The sequence below is a fragment of the Odocoileus virginianus genome, unplaced genomic scaffold (genome assembly GCF_023699985.2).
Source record: "Odocoileus virginianus isolate 20LAN1187 ecotype Illinois unplaced genomic scaffold, Ovbor_1.2 Unplaced_Contig_59, whole genome shotgun sequence".
Taxonomy (NCBI): Eukaryota; Metazoa; Chordata; class Mammalia; order Artiodactyla; family Cervidae; genus Odocoileus; species Odocoileus virginianus.
Window position 1 is genome coordinate 1 of NW_027224376.1, and position 12,133 is coordinate 12,133.

Genomic DNA, 12,133 nt, shown 5'->3' on the forward strand with positions numbered 1-12,133 from the left:
TGGGTGGACTGGAAACAGAGGAGGCAGAGCCAGGGCGAAGCAGGGTCGGTGCCCCCCAGCTAGGCTCGCAGTCCCAGAGAGCCCAGGAAAGGCGGCACACAGGACTCAGGCCTCCAGGATGCAAGAGCAACCGCAGCCACAGGAAAACAGGCAGCGGCAGAGCTGCGACCCCATTTCTCTAGCCATAGAGGCATCCGTGACTCTGGCCCCTTGCCCACCCACAGCAGCTCCTGTGAACTCAACGACTCCAGACGTCGCTGAGGAACCTGTGACCATGGCTCCCCCGACACTTCTGTCCTCTCCCTGGGGTGGTGGAGCCGCCATCCCAGGAGACCACAGAGGTAGCCGAGGGGACAGCCAGACCAGAGCCCCGGATGCAACACCCACCACAGCAGCGGCAACACCAGCCGCAGTGGCGCGGCGCTCCTGACCCCAGGGGCACACGCGGTAACGATGAAGGCGGAAGTGGTGGAAGGCGGAAAGTGCCAATCCTATCACATAACCAGAGGCAGCTCAGGTAAGAGAAACGGAAAACCGGTGCTACAGTACCATCTACCAAAAACAACAAGAGGAACACCTCTAATTATTAACCTGTTGAATCATTATAATCAGGTTGCCAAAAAAAAAAAAAAGGCAGCTCTGCCTAAGGATGAAAGATGTTCATTACTTCAAGTGCACTAGCAGAGAAACAGCTCATCAAGCACCATGAAAAACCACTGTAACACAGTAGCACAAAGTTAAAATGACAGTTCTCCAGAAACCCAACTTGAAGCCACTTCATTTGTTACATAAACGCATTTCTGGTTTCAACAGAGACATGTTCTTTAAAAGACATAAATGTAACTAAAAGCATCTAAAAGAAAACAGAAAAAACAAATGCTTATTTCAGAGAATAAACAAACATGAGACAGTCTCATGAATGGATACGATTCCTTACATATTCCTTGGAATAGAGTAAATGCTTTCAGTTCAGTTCAGTCGCTCAGTAGTGTCCGACTCTCTTTGCGACCCCATGAATTGCAGCACACCAGGCCTCCCTGTCCATCACCAACTCCCGGAGTTTACTCAAACTCATGTCCATCAAGTCGGTGATGCCATCCAGCCATCTCATCCTCTGTCATCCCCTTTGCCTCCTGTCCCCAATCCCTCACAGCATCAGGGTCTTTTCCAATGAGTCAACTCTTCGCACCAGGTGGCCAAAGTATTGAAGTTTCAGCTTCAGCATCAGTCCTTCCAATGAACACCCAGGACTGATCTCCTTTAGGATGGACTGGTTGGATCTCCTTGCAGTCCAAGGGACTCTCAAGAGTCTTCTCCAACACCACAGTTCAAAAGCATCAATTTTTCGGCGCTCAGCTTTCTTTATAGTCCAACTCTCACATCCATACATGACCACTGGAAAAACCATAGCCTTGACTAGACAGACCTTTGTTGGCAAAGTAATGTCTCTGCTTTTTAATATGCTATCAAGGTTGGTCATAACTTTCCTTCCAAGGAGTAAGCGCCTTTTAATTTCATGGCTGCAATCACCATCTGCAGTGATTTTGGAGCCCCAAAAAATAAAGTCTGACACTGCTTCCACTCTTTCCCCATCTATTTCTCATAAAGTGATGGGTCAGATGCCATGATCTTAGTTTTCTGAATGTTGAGCTTTAAGTCAACTTTTTCACTCTCCTCTTTCACTTTCATCAAGAGGCTTTTTAGTTCCTCTTCACTTTCTGCCATAAGAGTGGTGTCATCTGCATATCTGAGGTTATTGATATTTCTCCTGGCAATCTTGATTCCAGCTTGTGCTTCTTCCAGCCCAGAGTTTCTCATGATGTACTCTGCATATAAGTTAAATAAGCAGGGTGACAATATACAGCCTTGACGTACTCCTTTTCCTATTTGGAACCAGTCTGTTGGTCCATGTCCAGTTCTAACTGTTGCTTCCTGACCTGCATATAGGTTTCTCAAGAGGTGGGTCAGGTGGTCTGGTATTCCCATCTCTTTCAGAATTCTCCACAGTTTATTGTGATCCACACAGTCAAAGGCTTTGGCATAGTCAATAAAGCAGAAATAGATGTTTTCCTGGAACTCTCTTGCTTTTTTGATGATCCAGCGGATGTTGGCAATTTGATCTCTGGTTCCTCTGCCTTTTCTAAAACCAGCTTGAACATCTGGAAGTTCATGGTTCACATATTGCTGAAGCCTGGCTTGGAGAATTTTAAGCATTACTTTACTAGCATGTGAGATGAGTGCAATTGTGCGGTAGTTTGAGCATTCTTTGGGATTGGAATGAAAACTTTACCAACTATGAAATCAAGCAATTCATGAATAATCAACAGTATGAAAAGAAGCAAATATTTGTCTAACAGGAAGTAATTCTGCAACATAGATCCCATTTCCTCACTGTTTAGATCATGATTTAAGCTTGCTAAGACGAACAAGTATTAGGGGGGCAGGGATGCAGCTTCTCTCTCTTTAGTTCTCTGTACTTTTTAATTGATTAAACCAACAAACATAGGGTTTGCAAAGGGTCCTGAGAGAAACTCTTTCCTGGGGAGAAAAATCAGAGTAGTAGTCATTCCCTCTGCAAGGGACCTAAATGTCTCTCTGACCAGTGTATTGCATCATAAAGCAAAAAAATGAAAATGAGAGAAGTAATTCCTCAGCAGACCTTCGGAAAACCAGCAAGGCTCGGGATCGGGCACCTGGCTCAGCTCCTCCGACGCCGCCTGGACTGAGGAGCCGGCGCAGTGATGCCGCGCTCGGAGGCCCAGAAGGCGGGCCTCGTGCTGGATGGAGCAGGCGGCCTGATGCTGATGCTCAACGTGACCGACGGCTGTGGCAGCTCCCGCCGAATATCTCGGCCTCCAGGACGCGAACCTGTGGCTGCAGGACGACAAGCTGCAGCTGCGCGGGCTCTGCGGCTTCCTGGACGCCGCCGACCGGCACAAGGCGGGCAGCGCGCGACCTGTGGCGGCGTTGTGGGCGCCACGTTGCCTGCGCCTGCGGCACGAGGTGGCCCCGCGAGCTCCGAAGCTGCGGGAACTCGAGGCGCGCCGGGAGGCCCTGCTGGGCGGGAACCTGGAGCTCATGGAGCCCTGCTGCTGCTGCTGGACCAGGAGGAGCGGGGACGCGGGCGGCGGCACCGGCTGCCACAGATCGAAGGACTGCCGGGCCGGCTTGAGCGGGCGGTAGGCGGGCGGCGTGGGCTAAGGCAGCAGGTCGAGCGCCGCAGCGGCGGAGGCCCAGGCCGCTACCCGCGCTTCCCGGCCCTGCTGCTGCCCCCTCAGGCCGCACGAGGACCCCTGGAAGACAAGGCCGTCACCCCGCACACGTCCCTGGACGACCCACCACTGAAGCGTGCTCTATGGCCCGCGCGGTAAGGACGGCACCGGCCGGGCAGCGCGGGTCTCTGGACCACAACCCCTTTCCCCCACGGGTGGCCCCCACTCCAGACCCCTCCTCCGGCTCCGGACGGGAAGATCCCAAGTCCATCTGAAGTGGGGCTTTGAGTGGTGATTTTCTGGCTAAGTGATGGAGGCGTGGAATTCGCAGTGGACCCGGTAGTTGAGTCCGAGAGGCTGGAACTCTAGGGCTGGCTGGAGGCGCCACATCCCAGCCTGGAAACCCTTGTCTGGGAGCCGGCAGTTTTTCACGGGGGAAAATAATGCAAGGCTATTCCATTTGCGCAAATGTGGAATTTCCTGTCTTATTTGTTGCGACCTGCTGCCCCAAACCTGAGCAGCGTCCACGTGTGTATGAATCCCAGCCGGGCTTCTCGGTGCTGCCTGCCTGCTGGGAAGGGGCCCAGGAAGCTGGGCCAGAGGACCAGGGCCAAGAGCCTTCCTGGTCGGCCTTTAGTCCTGCCCTTCTCAGGGTCCAGGGACCTTTCTCAACCGAGGTTCTAAGACTTCGCAGAGGAATATGTGCTTGGAATGGGTTCTGGCTTTTGGTCTCCGCGTGCCTGAGTTTCCTTCTCTGTAGAATGGAGACGATGATTCCTACACCTGGATTTAAGGTGGATAAAAGTGTCTGAAAGGATTTGTAGACTGTTGGTCACATGGCTCAGATGGTAAAGAATCTACCTGCAATGCAAGAGACCTGGGTTCGATCCCTGGGTCAGGAAGATCCCTTGGAGGAGGAAATGGCAACCCACTCCAGTATTCTTGCCTGAAGAATCCCATGGACAGAGGAGCCTGGTGGGCTACAGTCCATGGGGTCGCACAGACTCGCACACTGGAAAGTGAGTGACTAACACTCACTTTGCCAGAAGCCCCATGGTTGCCAGCTGCCAAGGTGGGGGTGGGAGGACTTGTAAGCCTCAGGAAACCTGGGCCTTCTCCCATCCCCCCAGTGACTGTTGGGAAGATCAGAGGGGCCCCATTCCCAACCCCTCTGGGTGAGTGCTCCTCCTGGCCACCTCGCTCCTCTCCTGCTTTCCTGTCCTTCCATAGTTTGGGGGGCTTAGCTCCTCCTGGTGGCAGTTAACTGCTGCCTCAGCTATTTGCCTGAAGGTAGAGATTAAACCGGAGAAGGCAATGGCAACCCACTCCAGTACTCTTGCCTGGAAAATCCCATGGATGGAGGAGCCTGGTGGGCTGTGGTCCATGGGGTGGTGAAGAGTTGGACACGGCTGAGTCACTTCACTTTCACTTTTCACTTTCATGCGTTGGGGAAGGAAATGGCAACCCACTCCAGTGCTCTTGCCTGGAGAGTCCCAGGGACGGGAGAGCCTGGTGGGCTGCCATCTATGGGGCTGCACAGAGTCGGACATGACTGACGCGATTTAGCAGCAGCAGCAGAGATTAAACAGCCCTTTCTGGTTCTGTTTGAAGCCTTTCCTAGTTCAGAGAAAATGGATCTAGGCCTTCAGTGACTGTTGTTCCCCCGAGTGACAGCCTGAGGATGGGATGGGAACTGGACCCTCTCTCTCGGGTTGGATGGCCAAGTGGTCTCTGCAGGTGCCTTGTGTAGTGGACGGGGGTACTAGCCCTGAGAAGGTCGGGTGCTAGCCCAGCACAGTTTTTGCTTTACCTTCTCAGTCTGTCAGTTCAGGGAAGGACTAGGGTTAGAGGGATATTTTATTACTGATTAGCAATCTAAGGCTACAATTTGGTTTTCTCTTTATAACTCTGTGTACACCCTTCATCCCACTGCTGGCTCCTTCAGGCCAGAGGGAGTAGCTCAAAGTGAAGTTTTTTGATGCATTAGGGCTGGGCAGTCTAGAAGTGAGAAGTCCTAGTCCCAGCTTCAGTGAACTCACTGGTTGGGGGTCCTTGGGAGGGTCAGATTTCTGGGCCTCAGTTTCCCCAAGCACAGTATGATACCGGGGATCACTGCAGTACTGTGGCTGGAAAACGAAATGTTTCTGGCTTTTAGCTGCATTGACAGGTGACTGGTGATTCAGGACTTGATTCTCTGCAGGGCAGTGAAGTGCTGGAGTGTGAGAGCATATTTGCAGAGAAGTTCTGTCATGTTTTGGACAAGGAGACGCAGACCCTCTCTGGCTCAGGGTTTTGCCGCTGCAGTGCATGGAGTAGGAATTGAGGACTGGGCTTCATCTAAGGTTTCCCACCTCACTGGACAATGAGTAGAATGGAGCTGTTGGGTTTCCTGCAGGATCCAAGTCCCATGCACACTCAGCAGGACTGCCACAGATGTCGTGGTGGCAGAGCTTTGGGTTGAGATGAAATAGAGAGTCAGCACGATGATCACAAGTTTCAGCTACAGGTGGGACTGCTGCTGTTTAGTTCTGTCTGAAAGTTCTGTGTGGCCTTGAGACGTTCTCCCAATGACTGCGAGTAGGAGGCCTGGAAACAAGGAAGGGCCCTCCTCTTAGAGACCACTTTTCTGCACTTGGACTTGTAGTTTTAAGGTGAGTGGAAAGCAAGCTGGAGGTGAGAAAGCTGACAAGCCTCGATCTGGGTGCTGGCAAAGGTGGAGTCAAATACCAGGCTTGTGCCATATGTGCTTGCTGTTAGCTCATCCTCACAAAAGCTCTGGAAAGCAGTAGTATTTCCATTTTACAGCCAAACATCTGGAGGCTCAGAGAGGTTCTGAGCATCTCCTGGGAGAAAAAATTGAGATTGAAATGTCTTAGTTCCAACTGCCTGGCTGGGTCTCCCAGGGATTCTCTACTGCTCAGGCTATGGGTGGGCTTCCTTTTCTGACTTGTTGTCCTTTTGGCCAATAATATTAATCAGCAGACACTAGGTGACTCCCCATTCTTGATTCCTGACCCAGGTTTGCCCTTCTCCCACCCTGAAAGTGTCACTTCCTTATCTGTGACCACTGAGCAGATGATTGATAATTGCACTACCCAGAAAGGTCAGGCTGTCTTGTGTTCAGATTTCCACTCTTCCTCTCCTCTCGGGCAACTTACTTCACTTCCCTAAGCCTCTCTCTGTTCTTCTGTAAAGTGGAGCAGCACCTACAGTGTCCCCTTTATCCACGCAGGATCAGGGGAGGTCAGGATCTGCACACAGTCAGCCTCAACAGTTGTCAGTACCTTAGTCATTCATAGTCCTTACCAGGCTCCTCAGGAAAAAAGATAGGGACCCACGGGGGTTTGCCAAATGGACATCACTATTCTCTTTGAAACTTGGTTTGCTGTTTAGACAGACAGCTTGCTTCATTTTCCAACCAAGCCAGTGTCTGGCTGCACCTGCCCCTGGGATAGGGAATAATGACCCTGTAGTCCTTCCTTGAGGTGCCTTAAAAGACCCTAAGTGGCTATCGTGGCAGGTGGCCCCTCGGTATTCCAGGCAGTCCCTCACAGGGACTGGGCCTGGCTGCAAATGGGCCTTTCCCCTGGCTGTTTTATTTGACAGATATCTGGGTTGGGCTGACTAGTCTGGACTTGGACTCTTTGCTCTAGTCCAGGGGGCAGACAGGGGCAGGCAAACCCCAAACACCAGAAAGTCAGGTGCATCACTTTGAACTGATTTTCAAACAAAAGTATTTTCAACAATTACTCCCCTTCCACTCCCCCAGATTGAATATGGTTCCCTGTGTGTTACAATAGGACCCTGTTGTTTATTTATTTTATATACAGTAGTTTATATCTGCAGATTAATAGATATTTTAAAATTCATATATATCACTTTATTATATTCAAAATACTTTTATTTTAAAAATTATCATTTCTGATGTTAAAAAATAGTATTTGCTATGTCCATTTTAGTATTAGAAGGATTTGTAGTGCTATCTCCTTTTCATTCCTGACACTTGTGATTCAGTGTTGCTGTATTTGTTAAGCTGGCTAGGGTTTTATGTATCTTACTAATCCTTCAAAAACTCAGTGTTAAGCCTTGTAAATATCCTATAGTATATATTTCTATTTAACTAATTTTGGCCTTTATTATTTACCTTGTTTTATTTTATTGTACTTTTTTTGCACCGACTGTTTTCTCCTTCACATAATTAAGATGGATAATATATTTATGTTCCTTTCTTACTCATTTATAGTAGTTACTTCTGGGTTTTATATATCCCACTAAGTATAATACTTCTTTTTCTGCACCCCAGAAATTTAGGTATATCATAATTTATTACAACTTAGTTCAAACTAGATAAAAAGATAGTTTGATTTCTTTTTTACCCACGGTCTTTTAGGCAGTATTTATTTCTAACATCCACACTTTCTATTTGTCTATTTGTTATTCATTTCTATATTAAGTTGACCAGGATCAAAGAACATACACTGAATGATTTCAGTCTTTGAATTTATTGAGAATTCATCCCATTTATTGTTATTTCCAGTAAGTTTTTCTTAGATATTTATAAACAGTAACATGTTGTTATTGCTAATGGTATTGTGGGAAGTTTAGGAAATGAGAAAAAGTATAGTGAATTTTGTTATACTTTATGGATTAGATCCCAAAGCTCCTCTCCAAGTTCTTTCTAGTTGGAGATGTTAAAAAGTTAAAATGTCTCCTGCTACTAAGGTTCTTGACACAGAACTTTACAACCAATTGTAATAGATCCATACAGACTTGGGATTTGGGAAGACACAGTGTGTTTTGGATCAATGTTCCATTCATTTTGACTTTTTCTGCTGGTTAGGAAGTTATGGAAACATGAAGGCTTTTCTCTGAAGCCTTGTTGAACCTCTAACTTCCTAGGGAATCTATTTTGATGGATAAGAAAGTACTGACATATTTTTGCTGCCGTGTATGTGATCCTTGGATCACAGTCAACAATATTGTTCTTAAACCATACCCACAATGGTAGCCTCACTTTGTGAATTGATTCTATGTTTTTCTAAGAGTCATTGCAGGAGTTTCAGCTAGAAGTTCATTCTGCCTTTCCAAGTTTCATAGGCCTCGTTCACCTTAATTATTAACATTTTCCTGTTTAAAATTCCTAAACTTCTTTCCTTTTCTTTTCTTTTTTTTTTTTATTTATTTTTATTTGTTGGAGGCTAATTACTTTACAACATTGCAGTGGTTTTTGTCATACATTGACATGAATTAGCCATGGATTTACATGTATTCCCCATCCCGGTCCCCCCTCCCACCTCCCTCTCCACCCGATCCCTCTGGGTCTTCCCAGTGCACCAGGCCCGAGCACTTGTCTCATGTACCCAACCTGAGCTGGTGATCTGTTTCACCCTAGATATACATGTTTCGATGCTGTTCTCTTGAAACATCCCGCCCTTGCCTTCTCCCACAGAGTCCACAAGTCTGTTCTATACATCTGAGTCTCTTTTTTCTTTTTTTGCATATAAGGTTATCGTTACCATCTTTCTAGACGTGTCTCTTTTGGATCTGGTTTCCTCAGTGTGTATGCCTAGAAGTGGTATTGCTGGGTCATATGGCAGATCTATTTCCAGCTTTTTAAGGAATCTCCACACTGTTTTCCATAGTGGCTGTACTAATTTGCATTCCCACCAACAGTGTAAGAGGGTTCCCTTTTCTCCACACCCTCTCCAGCATTTATTGCTTGTAGACTTTTGGATAGCAGCCATCCTGACTGGTGTATAATGGTACACTGACCAAACTCTTAATGATCCAAGAGGGAGGGGACAGATAGTTGATTCACTTTGTTGTATAGCAGAAACTAGCACAACATTAAAAATCAATTATGTCCAAAAAAGAGATTGCAATAACTTATGGAAATATTTAGGAAAAATGGCATCCTTGTATTAGGCTTGTTAAATAGAATATAATGTCTCTGGTTTTAATATAGTCTTTCAGTCACAGAGTAGCTATTAAGGAATTTTTAAATATTAGCCCTGATCTCTTATAAATGCTTTTACTAGAGATTTTAAAAATAATTTTATTGAATACTATCATTTATTCCATGATATTTTTAACTAATTAGTATTTAAATATACAAACTCATAAAATTAGCAAAGCCTTATTTTACTTTGAGTTTGTGATTCAGATGGAATTTGTGTACCATGAAGTATATCTACATCAGAGAATATAGGAAGACCAAAATTTGGAGTGAATTTTTGCCTTTTACAATCATAGCTCATGTAATTTATTACATAATATTAAATATTTATTTATCTAAAACATTTTTCATAGAGTACAGACTTTTCAATCTGTTTCTTTCTGCCTATTGACTTGGCTGCTGTGACAATGACCAGAAAGTTTTTCTTTGTCAATGTTCTCATAGAAGACAGCCCTGGAGCCTGCACTTATGTCTCCATAGTTGATTTTGCCATTACTCCTCTCCCAGTGGAATCCATCACAGGGGATGAGCAAAACCTCAAGGCTGAAATATCCTGAAGAAGGTTTCACAGGCTTAAAAATAACTAAGGCCATCATAAACACCATTGTTGATACTCCAGCTCACGATCATGAACTCTGGACGACACAGGGTTGCTTAAATATGCAAGCATACCCCATTATTCTTATTGTAGGAGGTACAGAGCATACTAGAATTAAGGAGATGAACTCCCTATGTGTTTTTCCTTAGGTTTACTTCCCCTGACTAAAGAGTGAGATCCCTTGAATTGATGCAGCCTTGGTAGAAAGGCTAGGTAGAAAGGCATTCGTTGCACTGTAAGGACTGGAATGTTCATCAGTTTCTCTCTCTCTGCTTCAAAAAGAGGGCTAAATGATTATGACATTTTAAAGATTAACTATTATAGAAATGAAATATTATAATGAGGAATATAAATGCCTGTATTTGGGGGAATGGCTTTGATCTGAGGAAATGAACATATATTTGGAATAGCTTTAGAGAATTTTGTTATATCTAGTCTTAGCAATTTTTGCTGTTAATTTAACATATCAATAACTTATCTGTTTCTATTATGTTTTCAAAGATGGATACAGTTAAAGCAGAAATAAATTGATATGTAATAAGGTTAAAATATTTTCAATATATTCATTACTGTTATTACCATTGTATTGTGATTAAAACAAGGATTGCACTATCATAATGGCTACAAACACTATCATTGATATTATATGTGCCAATCCTGTTTTAGATAATGTATAATATTCCTAATTTAGATTGCTATGTAATACTTCTATTTTAGATAAGCATAAATTTTAACTATAAACATATTAAAAATAAAAACTCAATGTGAGTAAAATTACACAGGAAAATATGCTACTTTATTTACTTCCCTGAAAAAATATGATTTAAACAAAATAATCAAAGGACTTCCTTTACTGCTTAATAGACTAGCAGTTTCAGAAGTCTAATGACATCTAATCCCTAATCTTGCATCTTCTTGACAATAAGATTATTTTGTATGCAATATCTCATTAAGTTGTTAATCGTATATATCTACATTTAAGACAGTATTGATAGCACTAGAATCAAAGCCACGATTTCATTTATTTTGCCTTGTGCCTCTCAGCAGGTTTCTGCCATGGGTGACATGGGAAAAACCAACCACTCAGAAGTGACCGACTTCATTCTTGTCAGCTTCAGGGTCCGCCCAGAGCTCCACATTCTCCTCTTCCTGATATTTTTGCTTGTCTATGCCATGATCCTCCTAGGAAATATTGGCATGATGGTCATTATTATGACTGATCCTCGGCTGAACACACCAATGTATTTCTTCCTAGGCAACCTGTCCTTCGTCGATCTCTTCTATTCTTCTGTTATTGCACCCAAGGCTATGATCAACTTCTGGTCTGAGAGCAAGTCCATCTCCTTTGCAGGCTGTGTGACTCAGTTCTTTCTCTTTGCCCTCTTCATTGTGACTGAGGGGTTTCTCCTGGCAGTCATGGCTTATGACCGCTTCATTGCCATCTGCAACCCACTCCTCTACACGGTCCAGATGTCAACACGTGTCTGTGTTCAGTTGGTGGCTGGTTCCTATTTTTGTGGCTGCATCAGCTCAGTTCTTCAGACCAGCATGACATTTACTTTATCCTTTTGTGCTTCTCGGGCCATTGACCATTTTTACTGTGATGACCGTCCACTTCAAAGACTGTCTTGCTCTGACATCTTCATCCATAAACTGGTTTCTTTCTGTTTATCTGGCATCATTATCTTGCCTACCATCATAGTTATCATTGTTTCTTATTTGTACATTGTGTCCACAGTTCTAAAGATACCCTCCACCAAGGGACGTCAGAAAGCCTTCTCCACTTGTAGCTCCCACCTGGGAGTCATGAGTGTACTCTATGGTGCTGGCTCTTTTATGTATCTCACTCCTGACAGATTTCCTGAGCTGAGTAAAGTGGCCTCCTTGTGTTACACCCTACTCACTCCCATGTTGAAGCCTTTGATTTACTCTCTGAGAAACAAAGATGTCAAAGAAGCTCTGAGGAGGATCCTGGGGGAAAATATATTTTTATTTATTTCTGTTTAACAGTAATATACCTGGAAGACATAGGCTTTATAACAACTTGGGGAAGCACTAACTCAAAAATGCACCCATTGATCTTAGAAATATTTACTCTTAAAGAGTTAGTTTATTTGAATACCATGTACTTAAAACTAAAGAGTACATTTGGAATATATTTTGTCTGGCTGTTGATTTTGGAGTGAATGAAAAGACTTCCTCTGTACTTCATCTTAATTTTGGGTAAAAATAATTATTACCATGTAATTTAATTTTAGGGAAAATATATTCCAAATTTGCTTGTCTCTCTGAGATTGCTTCTTTTACATGTATTGTTAATCTTGAGTCAGTAACATGTGTTATTTGGATATGTATGCAATTGATAGA

At 44.5% G+C, this 12,133-nt stretch overlaps 1 protein-coding gene across 1 annotated transcript; it reads left to right on the forward strand.

Annotated features, from left to right (window-relative positions):
• The first annotated feature begins 10,822 nt into the window (after positions 1-10,822).
• On the forward strand, positions 10,823-11,773 carry LOC110124060 (olfactory receptor 9K2-like). Its single transcript, XM_020872384.2, has one exon. It carries the CDS (start codon positions 10,823-10,825, stop codon positions 11,771-11,773), a length of 951 nt encoding a protein of 316 aa, XP_020728043.2.
• The last annotated feature ends 360 nt before the right edge of the window (positions 11,774-12,133 follow it).

Bases quoted from the DNA above. Each gene is read 5' to 3' on its own strand.
- LOC110124060 (XM_020872384.2), top strand. From the start codon at position 10,823: ATGGGTGACATGGGAAAAACCAACCACTCAGAAGTGACCGACTTCATT.